Source organism: Oncorhynchus keta, chromosome 1, assembly GCF_023373465.1.
Source record: "Oncorhynchus keta strain PuntledgeMale-10-30-2019 chromosome 1, Oket_V2, whole genome shotgun sequence".
In the NCBI taxonomy this organism is placed as follows: domain Eukaryota; kingdom Metazoa; phylum Chordata; class Actinopteri; order Salmoniformes; family Salmonidae; genus Oncorhynchus; species Oncorhynchus keta.
Window position 1 is genome coordinate 89601169 of NC_068421.1, and position 24269 is coordinate 89625437.

At 43.0% G+C, this 24269-nt stretch overlaps 1 protein-coding gene across 1 annotated transcript; it reads left to right on the forward strand.

Annotated features, from left to right (window-relative positions):
- The first annotated feature begins 62 nt into the window (after positions 1-62).
- On the forward strand, positions 63-24174 carry pde6d (phosphodiesterase 6D, cGMP-specific, rod, delta). Its single transcript, XM_035787387.2, has 6 exons — positions 63-438; positions 19807-19895; positions 21714-21839; positions 23130-23235; positions 23545-23675; positions 23778-24174. Exons 1-5 carry the CDS (start codon positions 371-373, stop codon positions 23624-23626), a joined length of 471 nt encoding a protein of 156 aa, XP_035643280.1. The 5' UTR covers positions 63-370; the 3' UTR covers positions 23627-23675; positions 23778-24174.
- Positions 24175-24269: the final 95 nt, after the last annotated feature.

The window sequence follows — 24269 nt, forward strand, 5'->3', positions numbered from 1 at the left end:
GTTGCCTCAGCCTTTTGGCGTTGCCACTGGTGACGCGTCTCCCCCAGCCTGATCCCTCCCTAGACGCCCGGTTTCATTTGTTGTTTTGCGTGTTGCTTTGCTACCCGCGCAAGGCGTTCGGACGAATTAGCTGTCAATCTCCGACCAAAAATATATTTAGGGTAGGTTGATTAAGGGATCAGTACTGTAGCAATTGCCAGTGAGATTAATTCTGGGTCTGTTAGAGGTTAATGCGATAGAGTCCTTGGACTTTATGCCAGTTTCAGGTGCATTTACATTAGCTTGGTAAAGCTAACTAACTGTACAGTAACATCACAAGCAACCTCAGTTTTATTTGGCAGTTTTTTTTTCTACGCTCACGAAATTGAAGATGTCCGACTCCGACATAATGTCTTCAGCCGAAGACAGAGCCAAGGAGATTCTGAAGGGGTTTAAGCTGTATCCTTTTCAATTAATTGAGTTTTGCTTGGTTGTTTAGCTAGCTATTTGGCTACAGTCTTCAGTCAGCTAGCTAAGCCAGTTACGTTACCTGTCCTTGTTGTACCACGCTGGCTACCGTTAAGTTGTTAGCTGGTTCCGGCTAGTCTAGGCAACGTTAGCGAAGTTAGATAATATTTTCAGTCTGTTGATGGTTTATTAACTAATTAGTTGGTAGCGTTAGTGTTGCTAGTGTCTTTCTTGGCCATATGCTCTGAATCTAACGTTAGTTTGCTGTCAAGTTAGCTTAACGTTAGCTAACAGTAACAGGCCTCGCTATGTTATCTAAGTTATATACTCAACTCAAAGATGTGGTGGTTAACTTTAGCCAATTATTTCGGATAAGTTGATAAGGAGCAGTTACATCGGACAATGAGATGCTTTTTAGATATGCATTTAAGGTTAGCTGAATTGTTGCCGTCGCTAGTTTGCTGACTGGTTCTGACTGCCACTAAACTTGGAGTCGTTTGCTGATGCTCAGTCCCTGTAGCGTTACCTGTTCGAACATACAGGACAGTATTGGCCAATTGTCATGTATTGCCTATTACTTGTGCAAGAGCATCCTTTCTTACAGCATCAGTTTCGTGTTTTCGGGGTCTTTCTTACCAAGTTGGTTTGGTGCGGTTTTTCCCGAACTCTTGTTAAATCCACATCAGTGTAGATGAAGGGGAGGAATGATTTGAGACCTGAGTTGTGTTTATGTGCCATTCAGAGGGTGAATGAGCGAGACCAAAATATGTACGTGTCTTTGAATAGGGTTTGTGTCAAGAACTGCAACGCTGCTGGGTTTTTTCTTCATAAGTGTCTTCTTCTAAATGGCATTATTTATTGTATTATTTAAACGCTCCACTGTTTCCCATGTGTATCAAGAATGGTCCACCACCCAAAGGACAACAAGACAACTTGATACAACTGGGGGAAGCATTGGAGTCAACATGGTCCAGCATCCCTGTGGAATGCTTTCGACACCTTGTAGAGTCCATGCCCACGATGAATTGATGCTGTTCTGAAGGCCAAAGGAGGTGTGCAACTCAATATTAGGTTTGTACACTCAGTGTTTTGTACACTGAGTGTGTAGTTTAGTGAGTGTGCCTCAGTGCAAAATAGATTTTGGTGCATATAGTTTGTATCATTAATTCACTATTTAGCAGTCTTATGGTTGTCTCGGGGCCTTTTGGTCCAAGAGCCGATGTTCCAGTACTCTTTGCCTGGCGGTAGCAGCGTGAACAGTCTATGTCTTGGGTGGCTGGAGTCTTTGGCAATTTTTCAGGCCTTCCTCTGACATCGCATAATATGACATCCTTCCTCTGACATCGTACTGGATGGCAGGGAACTCGGCTCCAGTGATGTGCTGGGCTGTCTGCACCACCCTCTGTAGCGCTTTGCGGTCGAGGGTGGTGCATTTGCCGTACCAAGCGGTGATGCAGCCATTCAAGATGCCCCCGATGGTGCAGATGTAGAACTTTTGAGGATCCGGAGGGCCCGTGCCAAATCTTATCAGCCTCCTGAGGGAGAAGAGGTGCTGCCGTGCCCTCGTCGTGGGTATGTCTGTACCGTTGTTAAGTCTTTAGTGATGTGGACGACAAGGAACTTGAAGTTCTCAACCCACTCCACAACAGCCTGCTCCTGCTGAATACTGTGCTTGTGACAAGAGTTTTCACAAAGATTTCAGCTATAGTTCGAATCGGAATTCAACTATGATTGATTATCATAATATTGTGTATTAGCAGAAAGCAGGATCCCCACCATTATAGTGAATGGAAAGAAATAAAATCTGTGCAATAAAGTTTATAAGACAATCATAATTGCTTTCTAATACACTAGATGTATGTCCTTGAACCAATTTACTTTTAAATCTCACACAGAAAAAGTTAGAAGGATAATTTAGTCGCTAATGGCAGGTTGCATTAACCTGGTCAGCCTTCAACTTGAGTTACTCAATGAGGGGGCAGTACTGAGCCTGCAACATCTCTTCCTGGAGTAGCTCAAAGTGTGCATGTTATGTGTCCATGAGACAATGCGCTATTGAGTCTTCACATGGGAGTGAATGGTGTCACGTGATCGATGCCGTTGTCCTTTCATATATACAGTACCAGTCAAAAGTTTGGACACCAACTCATTCAAAGGGTTTGCCTTTATTTTCTACATTGTAGAATAATAGTGAAGACATCAACTATGAAATAACACACATGGAATCATGTAACTAAATAAGTGTTAATCAAATCAAAATATATTTGAGATTCTTCGAAGTAGCCACCCTTTGCCTTGATGACTGCTTTGCACACTCATTATAGCACTCCCATCACTCTCCTTCTTAGTCAAACAGCCCTTACACATCCTGGTGCCTTTAGTCGTTTTTTTTTTTTTTGCAGCAATTTGACCATAAAGCCTGATTCACGTAGTCACCTCTGAACAGTTGATGTCTGTTACTTGAAATCTGTGAAGCATTTAGTTGGGCTGCAATTTAAGGCTGGTAACTCTAATGAACTTATCCTCTGCAGTAGAGGTAACTCTGTCTTCCTTTCCTCTGGCGGTTCTCATGAGAGCCAGTTTCATCATTGCTCTGGATGTTTTTTGCCATGAAGAAACGTTCAAAGTTTGACATTTTCCCGGAGCGGACCTCTGTTGTAGAGGATAAGTTCATTAGTTACCTGCCACAGAAATTGCAGTCCAAATAAATGCTTCACAGAGTTCAAGTAACATACATCTAAACATCAACTGTTCAGAGGAGACTGCGTGAATCAGGCCTTCATGGTTGAATTGCTGCAAAGAAACCACTACTAAAGGACACCAATAAGAAGAGTCTTGCTTGGGCCAAGAAACACGACAATGGACATTAGACCGGTGGAAATCTGTTTGTTCTGATGAGTCCAAATTTTATTTTTGGTTCCAACTGCCGTGTCTTTGTGAGACGAAGAGCAGGTGAACGGATCATCTCCGCATGTGTGGTTCCCACCGTGAAGCATGGAGGAGGAGGTGTGGTGGTGTAGGGGTGCTTTGCTGTTGACACTGTAAGTGATTTATTTAGAATGAAAGACCCATTTAACCAGCATGGATACCACAGCATTCTGCAGCGATACGCCATCCCATCTGGTTTGGGCTTAGTGCACTATCCTTTTGTTTTTCAACAGGACAATGACCCAACACATACCTCCAGGCGGTGTAAGGGCTATTTGACCAAGAAGGACATTTACATTTAAGTCATTTAGCAGACGCTCTTATCCAGAGCGACTTACAAATTGGTGCATTCACCTTATGACATCCAGTGGAACAGCCGCTTTACAATAGTGCATCTAAATCTTTTAAGGGGGGTGAGAAGGATTACTTTATCCTATCCTAGGTATTCCTTAAAGAGGTGGGGTTTCAGGTGTCTCCGGAAGGTGGTGATTGACTCCGCTGTCCTGGCGTCGTGAGGGAGTTTGTTCCACCATTGGGGGCCAGAGCAGCGAACAGTTTTGACTGGGCTGAGCGGGAACTGTACTTCCTCAGTGGTAGGGAGGCGAGCAGGCCAGAGGTGGATGAACGCAGTGCCCTTGTTTGGGTGTAGGGCCTGATCAGAGCCTGGAGGTACTGAGGTGCCGTTCCCCTCACAGCTCCGTAGGCAAGCACCATGGTCTTGTAGCGGATGCGAGCTTCAACTGGAAGCCAGTGGAGAGAGCGGAGGAGCGGGGTGACGTGAGAGAACTTGGGAAGGTTGAACACCAGACGGGCTGCGGCGTTCTGGATGAGTTGTAGTGGTGTAATGGCACAGGCAGGGAGCCCAGCCAACAGCGAGTTGCAGTAATCCAGACGGGAGATGACAAGTGCCTGGATTAGGACCTGCGCCGCTTCCTGTGTGAGGCAGGGTCGTACTCTGCGGATGTTGTAGAGCATGAACCTACAGGAACGGGCCACCGACTTGATGTTAGTTGAGAATGACAGGGTGTTGTCCAGGATCACGCCAAGGTTCTTAGCGCTCTGGGAGGAGGACACAATGGAGTTGTCAACCGCGATGGCGAGATCATGGAACGGGCAGTCCTTCCCCGGGAGGAAGAGCAGCTCCGTCTTGCCGAGGTTCAGCTTGAGGTGGTGATCCGTCATCCACACTGATATGTCTGCCAGACATGCAGAGATGCGATTCGCCACCTGGTCATCAGAAGGGGGAAAGGAGAAGATTAATTGTGTGTCGTCTGCATAGCAATGATAGGAGAGACCATGTGAGGTTATGACAGAGCCAAGTGACTTGGTGTAGAGTGAGAATAGGAGAGGGCCTAGAACAGAGCCCTGGGGGACACCAGTGGTGAGAGCGCGTGGTGAGGAGACAGATTCTCGCCACGCCACCTGGTAGGAGCGACCTGTCAGGCAGGACGCAATCCAAGCGTGGGCCGCGCCGGAGATGCCCAACTCGGAGAGGGTTGAGAGGAGGATCTGATGGTTAACAGTATCGAAGGCAGCCGATAGGTCTAGAAGGATGAGAGCAGAGGAGAGAGAGTTAGCTTTAGCAGTGCGGAGCGCCTCCGTGATACAGAGAAGAGCAGTCTCAGTTGAATGACTAGTCTTGAAACCTGACTGATTTGGATCAAGAAGGTCATTCTGAGAGAGATATCGGGAGAGCTGGCCAAGGGCGGCACGTTCAAGAGTTTTGGAGAGAAAAGAAAGAAGGGATACTGGTCTGTAGTTGTTGACATCGGAGGGATCGAGTGTAGGTTTTTTCAGAAGGGGTGCAACTCTCGCTCTCTTGAAGACGGAAGGGATGTAGCCAGTGGTCAGGGATGAGCGAGGTGAGGTAAGGGAGAAGGTCTCCGGAAATGGTCTGGAGAAGAGAGGAGGGGTTAGGGTCAAGCGGGCAGGTTGTTGGGCGGCCGGCCGTCACAAGACGCGAGATTTCATCTGGAGAGAGAGGGGAGAAAGAGGTCAGAGCACAGGGTAGGGCAGTGTGAGCAGAACCAGCGGTGTCGTTTGACTTAGCAAACGAGGATCGGATGTCGTCGACCTTCTTTTCAAAATGGTTGACGAAGTCATCTGCAGAGAGGGAGGGGGAGGATTCAGGAGGGAGGAGAAGGTGGCAAAGAGCTTCCTAGGGTTAGAGGCAGATGCTTGGAATTTAGAGTGGTAGAAAGTGGCTTTAGCAGCAGAGACAGAGGAGGAAAATGTAGAGAGGAGGGAGTGAAAGGATGCCAGGTCCGCAGGGAGGCGAGTTTTCCTCCATTTCCGCTCGGCTGCCCGGAGCCCTGTTCTGTGAGCTCGCAATGAGTCGTCGAGCCACGGAGGCGGGAGGGGAGGACCGAGCCGGCCTGGAGGATAGGGGACATAGAGAGTCAAAGGATGCAGAAAGGGAGGAGAGGAGGGTTGAGGAGGCAGAATCAGGAGATAGGTTGGAGAAGGTTTGAGCAGAGGGAAGAGATGATAGGATGGAAGAGGAGAGAGTAGCGGGGGAGAGAGAGCGAAGGTTGGGACGGCGCGATAACATCCGAGTAGGGGCAGTGTGGGAAGTGTTGGATGAGAGCGAGAGGGAAAAGGATACAAGGTAGTGGTCGGAGACTTGGAGAAGTAGTTGGTGAACCAGGCGAGGCAATCATTTGAGAAACCAAGGCTGTCGAGTCTGCCGATGAGGATGTGGTGATTGACAGAGTCGAAAGCCTTGGCCAGATCAATGAATACGGCTGCACAGTAATGTTTCTTATCGATGGTGGTTAAGATATCGTTTAGGACCTTGAGCGTGGCTGAGGTGCACCCATGACCAGCTCTGAAACCAGATTGTATAGCAGAGAAGGTATGGTGAGATTTGAAATCCTTCAAGACTGTTGGAAAAGCATTCTTGGTGAAGCTGGTTGAGAGAATTCCAAGAGTGTGCAAAGCTGTCATCAAGGCAAAGGGTGGCTACTTTGAAGAATCTAAACCACAAAATATATTTTTTTAACACTTTTATTTATTTTTTGGTTACTTTTTGGTCAGGATTCCATATGTGTTATGGTGTGTGTGTGTGGAGTAGAGACCTGAGGACTGAGACTTGTCTTTGCAAGTAGTCAGTGCTGTCCAAATGGTGTCTGGGAGAGAGGGCGGGCAGTGGTGTAGGGCAGGTTGTTGTAACTCATACCTATGTCTAACATATTTAATCCTACCATAGTGGAGGAGGTCATTTGAGGAGCTTTCCATGTACCTTCCATGGGTAATGTTCAGTGCACCTCCCCTACTGTAGCTCAGATAGAAGCCCTTCTTCTGGTTTACATAGGCTAACGCAAGCCAACGGTCCCAAAATAGGCACGGTAATGCGGACGAGATTAATCGCACCTACTCTACTGCCATCTGCTTCAAGACTGAAGATCCATCGTTCTTTAATTACTCCCTGTACATTAAACATGACTTGGTAGCACTGAGGGTAGGCCTATTCAGTGTTGAATAGGTAAGGGATCGTGACTTGTGTAGCAGACTGCGTATTCATGACATTCAAGGCAAGATAGGCTTCATTTTCTAGTCTTCTCATTCTTAAATCCTTGATTTGCAAGGACAGGGATTTACTGCCTTATGGTTCTCCTAACAGGCCTGGTGACTGAGTTAACATGCTACCAAGCACTGCATGGAGACACGGCCCGCTGCATACTCCTAGAGTACCACAGTCGCGGTCATAATACCCATAAAACCTAGCAGTCAAACAATGAAATGGTTCCAATGGTTTTTCCACTCTTCATTTTTCCCCGTAGGGGACTATAGAAACACTTAAATCTCTCTCTGACAAGGTCCCACTTTTAAAAAAATGTATTTTGTTTGCCCCCTTTTTTCTCCACAATTTCGATCTTGTCTCATTGGAAGAGGCGAAGGTCGAGTCATGCGTCCTCCGAAACATGACCCGCCAAACACGCTTCTTAACACCAGCCTACTTAACCCGGAAGCCAGCCGCACCAATGTGTCGGACAAAACACCGTTTACCTGACAACCGAGGTCAGCCTGCAGGCACCTGGCCCTGAGTCGCTAGAGCGTGATAAGCCAAGTAAAGCCCCCCGGCCTAACGCGGACAACACTCGGCCTATTGTGCGCCACCCTAGGGGACTCCCGCTCATGGCTGGTTGTGATACAGTCCGGGATCGAACCCGGCTCTGTAGTGACACACTTAGCACTGCTTTAGACCGCTGTGCCATTCAGGAAGCCCCGGACAAGGTGACTTTTATCAATATAGTTGCCTGTATTTACACTAGTAGGCAAAGTTATGTAACCTTATTTAGTCAGACCTGCTATGGTGGGCTTTAATGTAATTGGTGTTCACACGTTTCTTTTTGAAGTAGAATAAATGTTGTGTTATTGATGCCTAATTGCAGACCTTATTTGCATTTTCTCTGTTGAAGAACCAATGGGTGTGCCAGAGTCTCATCACCTCTCAACTAAGGAAGCTGTTTCAACCTGGAACACTTTTCTCCTGCTTTGGTCTGTTTGTCGTTGCAAGAAGTCCTGAAGAGCTGGAGTGTAAGAAGGGTTTTGTCCCAGCCCAGCTCTAACACCTGGCTTAAATAATCAACATAATGAATCACGGTTGTAAGCTAAGATTTGTATTCCGATATGAGCTGGGCAGGAACAAAAGCTTATACACACTCCAGCCATTCAGATCTGTAATTATTCTGTACTATGGGTACACATTTTTTGTGAGGAGGGGAATTTAATTTAGATGGAATTGCTATATACACTGCTCAAAAAAAATAAAGGGAACACTAAAATAACACATCCTAGATCTGAATGAATGAAATATTCTTATTAAATACTTTTTTCTTTACATAGTTGAATGTGCTGACAACAAAATCACACAAAAATTATCAATGGAAATCAAATTTATCAACCCATAGAGGTCTGGATTTGGAGTCACACTCAAAATGAATGTGGAAAACCACACTACAGGCTGATCCAACTTTGATGTAATGTCCTTTAAACAAGTCAAAATGAGGCTCAGTAGTGTGTGTGGCCTCCACATGCCTGTATGACCTCCCTACAACGCCTGGGCATGCTCCTGATGAGGTGGCGGATGGTCTCCTGAGGGATCTCCTCCCAGACCTGGACTAAAGCATTCGCCAACTCCTGGACAGTCTGTGGTGCAATGTGGCGTTGGTGGATGGTTCGAGACATGATGTCCCAGATGTGCTCAATTGGATTCAGGTCTGGGGAACGGGCGGCCCAGTCCATAGCATCAATGCCTTCCTCTTGCAGGAACTGCTGACACACTCCAGCCACATGAGGTCTAGCATTGTGGAGGATGTTGCCTGCAGCAGAACGTTCTCCACGGCATCTCCAGACTCTGTCTCGTCTGTCACATGTGCTCAGTGTGAACCTGCTTTCATCTGTGAAGAGCACAGGGCGCCAGTGTTCTCTGGCAAATTAAAAATGTCCTGCACGGTGTTGGGCTGTAAGCACAACCCCCACCTGTGGACGTCGGGCCCTCATCCCACCCTCATGGAGTCTGTTTCTGACCGTTTGAGAAGACATGCACATGTGTGGCCTGCTGGAGGTCATTTTGCAGGGCTCTGGCAGTGCTCCTCCTTGCACAAAGGCGGAGGTAGTGGTCCTGCTGCTGGGTTGTTGCCCTCCTACGACCTCCTCCACGTCTCCTGATGTACTGGCCTGTCTCCTGGTAGCGCCTCCATGCTCTGGACACTACGCTGACAGACACAGCAAACCTTCTTGCCACAGCTCGCATTGATGTGCCATCCAGGATGAGCTGCACTACCTGAGCCACTTGTGTGGGTTGTAGACTCCATCTCATGCTACCACTAGAGTAAAGCACCACCAGCATTCAAAAGTGACCAAAACATCAGCCAGTAAGCATAGGAACTGAGAAGTGGTCTGTGGTCACCACATGCAGAACCACTCCTTTATTGGGGGTGTCTTGCTAATTGCCTATAATTTCCACCTGTTGTCTATTCCATTTGCACAACAGCATGTGAAATGTATTGTCAATCAGAGTTGCTTCCTAAGTGGACAGTTTGATTTCACAGAAGTGTGATTGACTTGGAGTTACATTGTGTTGTTTAAGTGTTCCCTTTATTTTTTTGAGCAGTGTGTATATATAATTCATGCCACACTCAAGTTGAACTTGTTGACTGATGCTAAGAAGGGAGCGGTTGCAACTAGAAGGCATCACTGGTCCACACCTGCCCTGTCTGTCGGATGAGTAGTATTGGTTGGTACTGGCATGTGCCTTTCAGTTCCTCGCCATGTGTAGGCTATTGTACAGTCTTTACAGTGCCTTCTGAAACTTTTTCCACATTTTGATAAGTTACAGCCTTATTCTAAAATTGATTAGTTGTTTTCCCCCTCATCAACACAGTACTCCATAATGACAAAGAAAAAATAGGTTTAGAAATGTGTGCAATTTCATTAACTGAAATATCACATTTACATAAGTATTCAAACCCTTTACTCAGTACTTTTTTGAAGCAACTTTGGCAGCGATTACAGTCTCGGGTGTTCTTGGGTATGACGCTACAAGCTTGGCACACCTGTATTTGCAGAGTTTCTCCCATTCCTCTCTGCAGATCCTCTTAAGCTCTGTCAGGTTGTATCGGAGCGTCGCTGCACAGCTATTTTCAGGTCTCTCGAGACGTTCGATCGGGTTCAAGCCCGGGCTCTGGCTGGGCCACTCGAGGACGCTCAGAGACATGGCCCAATGGCCCAATGCCACTCCTCGATACTCAATACTGGCTGATTAAAAACCTGCTCCAGAGAGCTCAGGACCTCAAACTGGGGTGAAGGTTCACCTTCCAACAGCCAAGACCCAAGATTAATATCTGTACTTTGCTCCATTCATCTTTCCCTCGATACTGACTAGTGTCCCTGTCGCTGAAAAACATCAACACAGAATGAAGCTGCCACCACCATGCTTCACCGTAGGGATGGTGCCATGTTTCCTCCGGATGTCATGCTTTGCATTCAGGCCAAATAGTTAAATCTTGGTTTCAACAGACCAGATAATTTTGTTTCTCATGTTCTGAGTCCTTTAGGTGTCTTTTGGCAAATTCCAAGCGGGCTGTCATGTTCCTTTTAGTGGCTTTTTTTTTAAACCTTTATTTAACCAGGCAAGTCAGTTAAGAACACATTCTTATTTTCAATGATGGCCTGGGAACAGTGGGTTAACTGCCTGTTCAGGGGCAGAACGACAGACACCTTGTCAGCTCAGGGGTTTGAACTCGCAACCTTCCGGTTACTAGTCCAACACGCTACGCTGCCGCCCCGGCTTCTGTCTGGCCACTCTACCATAAAGGCCTGATTGGTGTAGTGCCACAGAAATGATCTTTGTCTTGGCTGTGTGCTTAGGGTTGTTATGAACTCGATGGTCACTTCTTGGTCACCTCCCTGACCAAGGCCATTCTCTCCCGATTGCTCTAGGAAGAGTCTTGTTGGTTTCAAACTTCTTCCATTTAAGAATGATTGGGGACCTTCAATGCTGCAGAAATGTTTTGGTACCCTTCCCCATATCTGTGCCCCGACACAATCCTGTCTCTGCTCGAGCTCTACAGACAAGTCCTTCGACCTCATGGCTTGGTTTTTGCTCTGACATGCACTGTCAACTGTGGGACTTAATATAGACAGGTTTACCACAGGTGAACCCCAATCAAGTTGTAGAAATCTCAAGGATGATAAATGGAAACAGGATGCACCTGAGCTCAATGTCGAGTCTCATAGCAAAGGGTCTGAATACTTATTTACATGAGGTATTTCTTTTTTAATTTTTTGTAAAAAAAATTTGCAAACATTTCTAAAAACCTGTTATTGTTTTGTCCATTATGGGATATTGTGTGTACAGTCGTGGCCAAATGTTTTGGGAATGACACAAATATGAATTTCCACAAAGTTTGCTGCTTCAGTATCTTTAGATATTTTTGTCAGATGTTACGATGGAATACTGAATTATAATTACAAGCATTTCATAAGTGTCAAAGGCTTTTATTGACAATTACATGAAGTTGATGCAAAGAGTCAATATTTGCAGTGTTGACCCTCTTTTTCAAGACCACTGCAATCCACCCTGGCATGCTGTCAATTAACTTCTGGGCCACATCCTGACTGATAGCAGTCCATTCTTGCATAATCAATGCTTGGAGTTTGTCAGAATTTGTGGGTGTTTTTGTCCACCCGCCTCTTGAGGATTGACCACAAGTTCTCAATTGGATTAAGGTCTGGGGAGTTTCCTGGCCATGGACCCAAAATATTGATGATTTGTTCCCCGAGCCACTTAGTTATCACTTTTGCCTTATGGCAAGGTGCTCCATTATGCTGGAAAAGGCATTGTTCATCGCCAAACTGTTCCTGGATGGTTGGGAGAAGATGCTCTTGGAGGATGTGTTGGTACCATTCTTTATTCATGGCTGTGTTCTTAGGCAAAATTGTGAGTGAGCCCACTCCCTTGGTTGAGAAGCAACCCCACACATGAATGGTCTCAGGATGCTTTACTGTTGGCATGACCCAAGGCTGATGGTAGCGCTCACCTTGTCTTCTCCGGACAAGCTTTTTTCCGGATGCCCCAAACAATCGGAAAAGGGATTCATCAGAGGAAATGACTTTACCCCACTCCTCAGCAGACCAATCCCTGTACCTTTTTGCAGAATATCAGTCTGTCCCTGATGTTTTTCCTGGAGAGAATTGGCTTCTTTGCTGCCCTTCTTGACACCAGGCCATCCTCCAAAACTTGTGGTGCTCTGATCCCGCAGCTGAATCAACTTTAGGAGACGGTCCTGGCGCTTGCTGGACTTTCTTGGGCGACCTGAAGCCTTCTTCACAACAATTGAACCGCTCTCCTTGAAGTTCTTGATGATCTGATAAATGGTTGATTTAGGTGCAATCTTACTGGCAGCAATATCCTTGCCTGTAAAGCCCTTTTTGTGCAAAGCAATGATGACAGCACATGTTTCCTTGCAGGTAACCATGGTTAACAGAGGAAGAACAATGATTCCAAGCTCTACCCTCCTTTTGAAGTTTCCAGTCTGTTATTCGAACTCAATCAGCATGACAGAGTGATCTCCAGGCTTGTCCTCATCACCACTCACACCTGTGTTAACGAGAGAATCACTGACATGTCAGCTGGTCCTTTTGTGGCAGGGCTGAAATGCAGTGGAAATGTTTTTTTGGGGAGGTGATTCAGTTCATTTGCATAGTGAAGAATTGCAATTCATCTGATCACTCTTCATAACATTCTGGAGTATATGCAAATTACCATCATACAAACTGAGACGGCAGACTTTATGAATATTAATATTTGTCATTCTCAACTTTTGGCCACGACTGACAAAATATTTAATACATTTTAGAACAAGGCTGTAACGTAACAAGGTAAGGAGTCTGAATACTTTCTGAATGCACTGTATGTGTAATAGTTTCTCGCATTTCTTGGTTTATCATTTGTGTCAACTTTGGGAACTTGTGCTAATCAAAAACGTGTTATTTTCCATTGAATTATTCTTCCACTTTGACACTTTAGTAGATTTTTTTTGCCAAAAAATGACATCCATTTTAATCCCACTTAGTAACACAACAAAATGTGGAAGAAGTCAAAGGGTATGAATAGTTCATGAAGAAGCTGTATTTAGGCATGGCTTCATTTTTTGTTGTTATCTTAAGTATTTCTCATTCTGCTGGAGTTTACCTAGTATTTTATACTGAACAAAAATATGAACACAACATGCAATCACCTCAAATATTTTCTGAGTTACAGTTTGTGTTGCTACCATGTCTTTTTTTTTTTTTTGCAACAATGCTGTGTTGTCATGTGTTACTGCCATGTTGTTGTCTTAGGTATCTTTGGTGTCTCTCTTGCCTTTTGTCATTTAAAAAATAAATTAAAAAATCACAGCGCTTGTCCCCACAGGAGGCCTTTTTGTTAGGCCGTCATTATAAATAATAATTGGTTCGTAACTGACTAGACTAGTTAAATAACAGTTCAGTAAATGCATTTAATTAGGCCCTACTCTATGGATTTTACGTGACTGTAAATACAGATATGCAACTGTTGTTCACAGATACCTTGGGCCTCGATCTCGTCATAGTATTTCTGTGCATTCAAATTTCCATCGGTGAAATGCAATTGTGTGCATTGTCTGTCTCTTATGCCTGCCCATACTGTAACCCCACTGGCACCATGGGGCACTCTGTTCACAACGTTGACATCAGCAATCCGCTCACCCACACAGCGCCATACGTTGAAGGCGACTCACGGTAGAGAAATTAACATAAAATGATCTGGCTCTGTTGGGCATTCCTGCAGTCAACATGCCAATTGCATGCTCCCTCAACTTGAGACATCTGTGGCATTGTGTTATTGTCCCCAGCACAAGGTACACCTGTGTAATGATCATGCTTTTTGATTTGCCACACCTGTCAGGTGGATGGATTTTCTTGGCAAAGGAGAAACTCACTAATAGGGATGCACACAATTTGAGAGAAATAAGCTTTTTGTGCACATGGAACATTTTGGGGGTCTATTATTTCAGCTCATATAACATGGGATCGACACAGTCCTGTTTGACTCAGTTGGTAGAGCATGGTGCTTGCAAATGCCAAGGTTGTGGGTTCTATTCCCACAGGGGACCAATGCAAAAAGAATGGAAATGTATTCACTCATACTCTTATCCAGAGCAATTTACAGTATCTGCTAAACTAGCTAAATATTGAGAAAAAATGGTTTATTTTGTTCAGTGTGTTTTAAGCCTACCTTCAACATCCAGTTATTTCTCCATTTGTAACTCACCCACCAAAAATCACAATATGCCGTTTTACATTTTGCTTTATTTATGCTGGTCTAATTCCTATCATGGAAAAGCTGAAGAATCTGTGCGCTCTCAGATGAATAAATAGTTTAAGCTTTACTTCAAGAGAGATGTTTATTTTATGTATGCATTGTTTACTATTTCGATTTCTGTAAAACAATGTAATTGTTGGAGTTAAGGTGTTTGACTTGATTGATGGGTGACTAGGTGCGTTCTTGTCAAATAAATATGCTTATTCATTCATGACCTGTTAAATTCTACTATGAATTAGTTTGGCTTTGAATCTGCAACGGAATGTGTCAAGTTAGTTCTGAATCGCTTTAATACAGTAGTGCATTCTGACACCATTTAATTGAAATAGGTATCACCTCGTTCATATAGTTGGCAGAACTGATAAGGGATTAAATGTATACCACCAGCTAAAGGAGAAGAGGATCTGGTAAAATAAGGGTATGTTGCTATTTTCACCTAGGTAGGTTAGCTAGCTAGCGTCTTTGCAATTTAAAATATATATATATATAGCCTAATATTCATGACATAATGTAAATATCTGACTGATAGTATTGTGTACAAGACCAAATGCATAAATAAGCCAACAAATATTATTTAAATAAAATATAGATCAGTAAATCACAATGTTTTGTTACAAGGTAGCGAGCTAGCTGACAGCAAAGGTGTCCGTTAGAGAAGTCTTGCAGGAATTTATATGATGTGTACTTTGATGGTAATTAGCATTTTCAAATTTCAAAGTAAATGGAGCTGACTATATTGATAAAAGTAACCTTGTCCTAGAGTGATTTACATGGTTATCAAAATGTAATGCCAGGGAAAACCTACATGAAATGCAGGCCTTGTTTGAAAGGGTTCTAAAATGGGTGGTTTATAAATGTAGGAACCATTTCCGTTTTTGACCGCTAGGTTTTATGGGGCTCTATTGTGTAACTGATTTTACAACCTTTGCAAAAGAGGTTAGCCTTTGAATTTTGTTTTGTTGTGGATTGTCCCATAAGGGTCCCATAAGGTGGCGCACAATTGGCCTAGCGTTGTCTGGGTTAGGCCGTCATTGTAAATAAGAATTTGTTCTGAAATGACTTGCCTAGTTAAATAAAGGTTACATTTTTTTTTATTAAAAAAACTAAATGATACAGAGGATAGTCTAGCTGTTTCAAGTGTAAGCTGATTCTTCTGAGACCAATCAATCTGTACTCTGAGGAATTGCCCATCTTTGAACTAAAACCCAACCCCCCTTAAAAATGTACGTAGCGAGCATCAGATTAATCGTGATTACAACATAATCAAGAAACCGGCTACATTCACACAGATTTCTCAAGGTTTTTCCAAATGAATCTAGAAGTGGTATATTTATTTGATGTGTGCTGTGTGGTGACTATCGGGTTAAGGAGGTCAGGAAGTCTTCCCCAGCATGACCAGGTCTTTGACCTGTAGGTCATTGTCTTATGCAATGAGGATATTTATAGAAAGCACTAGAAGTTGTATCACAGCAGGGAGATTTCAAAGAAGGCACAAGATGTGCTACAACTCAGCTTCATCACCAATTTGCTTGTTTTTGCAAACTTTGACGACGACACTATCGTAATTGCTTTCAGTTATTACAAATTCTAAGTCTAGCGTAATATTCACATTCTGTAATGAATGTGGGTATAACCTGAAATTATGAAAGTGTGATTTGTGTGCTTTTCCCTTGTGCTGCCTAATCAGATTATTTGATACTTTGATTCCTGGGAACTGCCTTGCATCCATGAATAACCCAGTAGCGTGTGCCTTAGGCCTAGGCTATAGCCGATTACCCAAGTCGTGCTGAGAATCCTGCCTTTCCATAGAACACCACAGTTTTTTTATTAAGCCGCCCTACAGTAGTTCATTGTATTGAAAAACCTCTCTGCAGTTGGGTTAATTAGACAAATGTACATCTCAGACTAAAAATCTACAGGCTACATGACTGATTTATGTATGATGCTGTTGCTGCATTGGGCTTCCTGGCTTGTACAACATTGCCTCTGTTATGTCCCTAAGGAAAGGCAAAGGCTGGCCTCGGAGGAGAATGCAGTGTGCACTGTAGCCAGCTTCTGCTTCCCCTGAGTAGACCTGACTTGCATTTTAATCTGTCCCTGTAACAAACTGATTCACAGAACTGTGTGAACACAATGACTGGCTAACCTCACAGGGAAAGTCTTGAGTGGGTCTAGTAGTGGTAGGATAGTTCAGCTTTAAGACTTCAGAAAAGTAAAACTGTCTCAATTGCATTTCTGAAGATGTTTGTTACAAAAAAATGTTTTTTGAAATGTATTAATTTGCAATGCTTTCATTTGACAGTTTATGCAATATTCCATGCGTCATGACTTTTATGTCTCGTGTTTATTGCATGTGCAGTCAAATGTGATTTTCCTGTGGTTTATATTCCCACTATGAGGTAGGAATAATACTCTGTGATAGTCTAAGATCTGTTTTGGAGAGAGAAAAAAAAAAGATTTTTGAAATGTCAGCTTGTTTGCATGGGTGGGTTCTTTATGCCACTTGGCTACATTGCCAGGTGATACAAGTTAACCCTATCAGTTCCCGAGACGCCAGCGAAAATAGTATTTTCATTGATCTGAATGTCCAGCCTTTATATTTAGTCTCACAATGAAGTGTTTTACTATGTTCTTTTCAGGACAAACACGGCTCCAAGTAGAACACAACTATTTGACATAAACAGTTGCATTCATGAGTTTTATTGACAAATCTCAACAACAACTAAAATGTCTGCCAAAGCAACAAACAAAAAAAATGATAAAAATGCATTTCTGAATGCTGTAAATACAGAAATGGTTTGCTCTGTGGGGAATCAATATCCATCTAGTCAGTGACAACTGTGTGGAGTTTGACAGCAACTATGTGAGCTTGTTACAATATTATAGACGGTATGACCTTGGATTCATTTGGTTAATAGACCATAACAAAGAGAGTTTGCCCTCCATTTATAGCTAGTTTTCAGGTTACATATCCCTCACACTAGGCTCCTCCAATTATGCCCCTCACTCAGGCTACTCCCAGACAGTCTTAGCAAAATTGTTCTTTAAGAAATTGCTTTTTTGCTTAGAAGTTACTTTAAAAAATTTTTTTTTAACCATTTTAATTGAAAAGCAATCACAGTAAGGTACTTAATTGCTACCCAGAACCGATTTGATATTGAGAAGAAGAGGGGGGGAAAAAGTCTACATGGACCATTTTTAAAGCTACTCTTTAAAAATGGATGGGGCTTAAGTGAGGCTAGCATGACCCTAGGGGCTAATTAAAAGCCTGTTTGAGTATGTTCAGGAACAAGGGTCTATCCCCCTTGCGGATATTCTCTGCTTAGCGCCAGGGATCTCAGTAGGTATGATCCTGGAGACATCTGTCACCTGTTTCCCCACCGGGCCTAATAGAACTGCGTTGAGCTGACATCTTTATCCGGGCCTATTATGAAGAACTTTGTGTTGTCTAGGCTTTGACCTTAGAATGTACTGGAAACATTTTCCCGGAATTGTTCTCTGCAGCCAGTTAAGGAGCTTATATTATAAATATATATATCTTTAAATTATCTAAATATAATTTTTATATATATATATATATATATATATATATAATTCACATTGAAGCAGCAGCAGGACAGATCGTATTCTAATCCATTCATAAAACATTAGATGGGTCGACGCTGCTAAGTTGCTTCGTCCCCTAGTCATTGTCCAGCAGGACTGACAACTGTTGAAATCAATTTAAATGATGTAGGAGACAGACAGCACAAAGTCCACAGCCAAAATATTACCTAACAAACCCGCCTCACACACAGCATCCCAGTCATGTACAGAGATTTTGAATGAAGGGGTAAAACTGTAGCCTCGTGTATACCAGACTGATTACCGCTGCGCAGCAAACCATTCCTGTAAGCTTGCAAGATCAGGGTGGCTTGCGAAGCTAGTAAACCTTTTGGTAGTAGGCCTGTGTTTTCTGAGGAAGTTTCTATTGAGGTGACAGAGCCACGCACTGTAGACTTGAGTTTCAGTCTAGGAGGTTGTGGGAAGCTGCTGGGAGGTTGGTGATTGAGCTGACCCAATGTTGCTGGGATGCAGTCTGTCACATTTTGAAAGGATTAAATGATTCAAAGCACCACACGTTTAATCTCGCTAAAACAGTCCTCGCTCCACAGCAGCTAGCTAAGACAGTCCTCGCTCCACAGCAGCTAGCTAAGACAGTCCTCGCTCCACAGCAGCTAGCTAAGACAGTCCTCGCTCCACAGCAGCTAGCTAAGACAGTCCTCGCTCCACAGCAGCTAGCTAAGACAGTCCTCGCCCCACAGCAGCTAGCTAAGACAGTCCTCGCCCCACAGCAGCTAGCTAAGACAGTCCTCGCCCCACAGCAGCTAGCTAAGACAGTCCTCGCCCCACAGCAGCTAGCTAAGACAGTCCTCGCCCCACAGCAGCTAGCTAAGACAGTCCTCGCCCCACAGCAGCTAGCTAAGACAGTCCTCGCCCCACAGCAGCTAGCTAAGACAGTCCTCGCCCCACAGCAGCTAGCTAAGCTCAGTGTAGGAGTTGGTTGCGTCATGTTTCTGTTTTCACTTGACATCAACTGTTATTTTCCTACATGCTGTTTTGAAATTTGGTCATTCTATATTTTGACTCTTAGTTTGAAAGAATTGATCCCGTGTTTGAAATGAATCGACAGACACTTTGCTCCTCCGATTTAATTATGTTTTGCTGTTTGAAGCACTTAGTCATGAAATAGTCATGTCAACTGAATGGCATTGTGTCCTGAGGAGGGCTGTGCAGGCTGGTGCTGACACCCTTTTGGGGGGAGGGGGAGCACAGATGGTCTTGACACAGGAGTTCAGGTGCTTCTGACATGGAGTACCCTCTAGTTGACACACGAGCCACATCTTCAGGTCGGCTTCCAGAGCCGAGTCAGAAACTCTTTGTTCTGTTAGCACCAGCTGGAGAACTGTTACGTGGCACACTTGCCTCGGCTTGCACCACTTGACCTATTAGAAGACGTTAGCTAGTAGTAGCTACATAATCATGGGCGGCTTTATTGGCCACTCCAATAAAATAACATTGTGTGAGAGCTGATGTAAATAACTAGAGCCACAAACGTCAGCTCTCTTAAGAGTTTCGGAAGTATAAAAATAGACCTAGACAGTTTTTTTTTATTTGGCTTTAACTCGTGCCCACTAGTTGAATTATCAACAAAACCTGTGTCCGTTGGTTAGCTTTTTTGTTGTTGTCCGAGACTGAGTTGAACATCTGTTGCATACTTCTGGATTACCTGTTGGTTCTGAGAGATCAAAGGTTGTATATCGTTGTGTATTTACCTCCTTTTGATTGGGCTTGGCTACTCGTTGAATTGTCTGACAGTTGGCTTCCACTAAACAATCGTAACTTGATGGGTTTCCTGTTATCCGGCAACCTTGAGGAATATTGGCGTTACTTAATTGATCCCTGGCTCTGAGGGAAAATTCTAAGGTTTGCCACGAGCTGCAGACACAAACAGTACAGACCAGAACCTAGACAAGGCTACTGTTGCCTGATGGAAGTACATGACTGTGTCCGTAGTGTTCCTCGACTCCCTCTGCCAGAAACTGGATGAACTTGCGCGATGCTGAGACTGGGAAGGTGCTGTGGCAGGGAACGGAGGATCTGTCTCTTCCTGGGGTCGAACATGAAGGTACTGGCTGGTTTTACTGTCATCTTGCTTCCCTCCTGGAGGAAACCTGGATTTTTAGGCCGAATATTCCAACCACTACCAAGATGACCACTCGGTTCTAACCATCCCAGCAGTCAGTTTTTCCTTAAGAGCTTGAACCCCTGAACCAATGTCAAAATACCCAAAATGATAATTAGCAATTTACCTCTAAACATAGTTAACATGTTGTGCCATGTTAATATTGTGTATATTATAATCAATAGAAAAGGGAGCATGTATGTGACGTGAGAAAGTAGCCTAGCTCTAGGTAAACATTAGGGGCCTAATTTATAAATCTATCATTTCTTAATTCGCCATTTCTGAAAAGTTTGCATGTACAAAAATAGAGGGATTTATCAACTTGGCACATGCCATACATAAGCATGTTTCTCGTTATAAATCAAACCTGTCATAAAACTGTGTGTGAACGTGCATTGGTGGGGCGGCAGTGGTTAGAGCGTTGGACTAGTAACCGAATGGTTGCAAGATCGAACCCCACGAGCTGACAAGGTAAAAATCTGTCATTCTGCACCTGAACAAGGCAGTTAAATCACTGTTCCTAGGCCGTCATTGAAAATAAGTATTTGTTCTTAACTGGCTTGCCTAGTTAAATTAAATAAAAAGTGCTCCACCTGAAAAAACGCTCTCCATGTGGTGACAATAACGCCCTTTTTATTTGAGTTATAATTTGGAACTATTGGCATTAGGCCACAGCATGCAAAAGACATTCAATATTTAGTTCATCCAGATATTATTGGGTTTATATGTTCTACCTTGGTATAGACTATGAGCTTAAATGGACATTGATGTCGCCACCTATCACACAGCAATACTGTAGCCTAAGTTTCCCCAAACTGTCAAATATTTTACATAAAGCTACCGGTTTGTTTACTGTGTGTGCAGCATGTTCTAATCTTCTGCAGTCATTTATGCTGTTTCTGGAAAAGGACTGTCAGTTTCTGAAAGAGAGAAAATTGTTGTGGACATGTCTACAGAACATTTGAATTCAATGTTTTGCATTGATCCCCCCCGACGTAAATATGGACTGCCTGCGAAATGTGAAACATTGTCTAAGGCAGGCTACAAATTAAAATGGAATTCCATTAACTTACTTCCAGTAGCTTACTAAGACCTAAATCAGTGTTCAAGATCAATGGTTCACCTGTTAAATTCGACCTGCATAACGGTATTATAAACCGCACCACCTATGATATTGCAAAACTTGAAATACATATAACCCTATCTATTTACTAGGCTACTAGGTCCAATTAAATGAGAGATGCGCATGGTAATTTGTTGTATGGCTTCTTCAGGAATATAAACCCAATCAAGACCAGAAAAGGTAATGAATATATGCAATGGCAATGGCTATATAATATATAGGAAAAAGATTCCTATTTCAAAGGATTTTAGATTCTAAAAGAAAAATGGATCCTCTCAGTAATGGTAAATGGCTGCATTCTTTTTCTTTTTTTTACTGTTTTATTTTTTATGAATATGCATCAATGCGATTTGCACAAATTACTTACTTGCCAGCTTGCAATACAATATTTCAATCACAAGCAGATGTGCTTACGCATGGTCTAAAGTTGACAGGGATGTGAACACATTCTCACATCAAGTACATTTTTTAAATAAATGCCAACTTTAGCGTGAACTGGCACACGCACGTTTTGGGGTATATTTTGTATATACGCAGTTTGTAAATGAGGCCCCAGGATGTTGTTTGTGTTTGTGTGACTGCATTTCTTCTCTCCTAATTGGTAGTTTGACCGTCTGTTTTTTTTTATTTCCTTGCAGCTCGAGTCCCCAAGAAAATTCTCAAGTGCAAAGCTGTGTCCAGAGAGCTAAATTTCTCTTCATCAGAAAAACTAGAAAAGTTCCGCCTTGAGCAGAAGGTCTTCTTCAAAGGCCAGTGTTTAGAAGGTACTAGTTAGTCTCTGATCTGTTTCAATAAGCGTTTCATATACAGGTAGCTGCCAAAATAAAGGAAACACCAACATAGTGTCTTAATAGGGTATTGGACCACCACGAGCTGCCAGAACATATTCAAATGCGCCTTGGCATAGATTCTAGAAGTGTCTGGAACTCTGTTGGAGGGATACAACACCATTCGTCCACAATAAATAAAATAAAATGTGGTGTTTTGTTGGTGGTGGAAAACGTTGTCTCAGGCGCCGCTCTAGAATCTCCCATAAGTGTTTAATTGGGTTAAGATCTGATGACAGAGACACACACACCCATTACAGACAGAAATTAACATTAATTTATCTGACAACAGCTCTTTTGGACATTCCTGCAGCAGTCAGCATGACAATTGCACGCTCCCTCAACTTGGGACATGGATTATCTTTGCAAAGGAGACATGCTCAGTAACAAGGATGTAAAGCTTTTTGTGCATATGGAACATTTCTGGGATCTATTATTTCAGCTCTTCAAACACGAGAACAACAACTTACATGTTGCGTTTTACATTTTTGTTCAATATACTTTGTATGCCTCATTTACTCAAGTTTTTCCTTTATTTTGGCAGTTACCTATATCACAGATTATCCATTTTATTGATATGATACTGTAGTGGCCGCTCTAACAAGGTAAAAGAAATGTCTTCAAAAATGGAAGGCAGTCTGGAGGAGGCAAGAGCCGGTTGGACCATTCTAGCCAATGAGAGGGCAGATACACATGTGAACAATAGGCACAACGGTTACCACAGATACAAAGTCAAAATTGGCTATATCGTGAAATATTATTTAAGATTACTGTAAGGTATAAGGTTAGCAGTGTGAGTAATGTTAGGTTTAAAATCACATCTTAGAAATAGGCAGGGTTAACTAGTGTCAACCAGGCATACCTCCAATGTTTTTTTTTAAGTTGCCGGGATTTCATGTGTCCTACTTATATCAGTACACTCGTAACAACCTAATCACTACGAAACGTATATTCGGTCTAATGAGCCACGCATAGCAAAAAAGCCATTACATTTTTTGTTAACCAAATTCAACACTAATTGACCTCCAATCAAAAACTCTGCTTGGTGAGCAAAAAACATTTTTAAAACGACCACCCACCTGCTGAAGAAGACAGATTTTGGGCTCAGTTATCCCTCTCGCTTCGCCTCTTCCTTTCTGCCTGTATGTACTAAAGAATACAATATCCGTGCATAGTGAATAAACACTGATTGAATGTATTTTGGATGGCTCTCTCCTCTACCTGCAGAATGGTTCTTTGAGTTTGGCTTTGTGATTCCCAACTCCACAAACACATGGCAGTCTTTGATAGAGGCGGCTCCAGAGTCGCAGATGATGCCTGCAAATGTTTTAACGTAAGAGTTCATATATATTTTGGAGAAACTATTTCAGCCTTTTGCATTTATCTGCATGGGTCGTTGGGTCTTTTGTTCATTGTCCTACTTTTGGGTTGTGCAATTGTTTGTAGGTAATACAGAACTGTCACTCACTAGGCTGCATCTTGAATAAGTAATGAGGCTACAGCCAAATATTCCTTCACACTTGATCTATTCTACACCAAACTTCCTGTAAACTGCAATGTCCTCGTTTATGGAGGCGTCTTTGCCTCATTTTGCAGCTAGAGATTAGTGTTTGCTGAATTGTAATGTTTCTCTCCCTTGCAGTGGAAATGTTGTTATTGAGACCAAGTTCTTTGATGACGATCTTCACGTCAGCACCTCCCGAGTACGACTTTTCTACGTCTGAAGAAGAACGAACAACTTCACTTTTTTTCTTTTTTCTATTAATCCTTGAAGTGAGGGAGTGGGGGGGGAACAGGACCATGCATACACAACTGATTGTTGTTACCCAATGGTCACTGGAAGCAGAGTTCGACGGAGTGCGTTTCTCTTTACAGTGACGGGTACGGGTGACGGCAGCACTAAAAGGGGACAATGCAGGAAGAAAGTGACATCCAACCAAGTCATCAAGATCACACTGGCTTCTTGGCAGATGAGACTTTTTGTATGTAAATATATATATATATATATATGGGCAAAGATGATGCTCATGGCAAGAAACCATGTAAATTATTTTATTTGTACATTCATTATTTACCCCTTGTCATTCCAGAAGTGTCACCCTGCGATGTACACAGCTCCATTGTCACCTTGTGTTTTTGATGTTTGCTTTCAGTTGATGTTGTGGTTGCTGATGTTGTCATTATTTGGATTTTTTTTTATAGCTGTTACTAATCTTGTAAAATAGGCTGTGTTTATTACTACACAATTATGGATTAAAATATGTTCACTACATTTTTTTTATTTTTTGTAGTTGATGAAGTTTAACTGCAACAGAGTGGTTCATGCAAGATATTTTGTCTCCTAGGATCCCAAACTTGGCTAGTGTA

What these genes read in the sequence shown, in the direction of transcription:
- pde6d (XM_035787387.2), top strand. Translation starts at nt 371, where the DNA reads ATGTCCGACTCCGACATAATGTCTTCAGCCGAAGACAGAGCCAAGGAG. An exon ending in TCCTGGGGTCGAACATGAAG is followed by an intron (nt 19,896 to 21,713) that starts GTACTGGCTGGT and finishes ATTTCCTTGCAG; the next exon opens with CTCGAGTCCCCAAGAAAATT. An exon ending in CAAAGGCCAGTGTTTAGAAG is followed by an intron (nt 21,840 to 23,129) that starts GTACTAGTTAGT and finishes CTCTACCTGCAG; the next exon opens with AATGGTTCTTTGAGTTTGGC.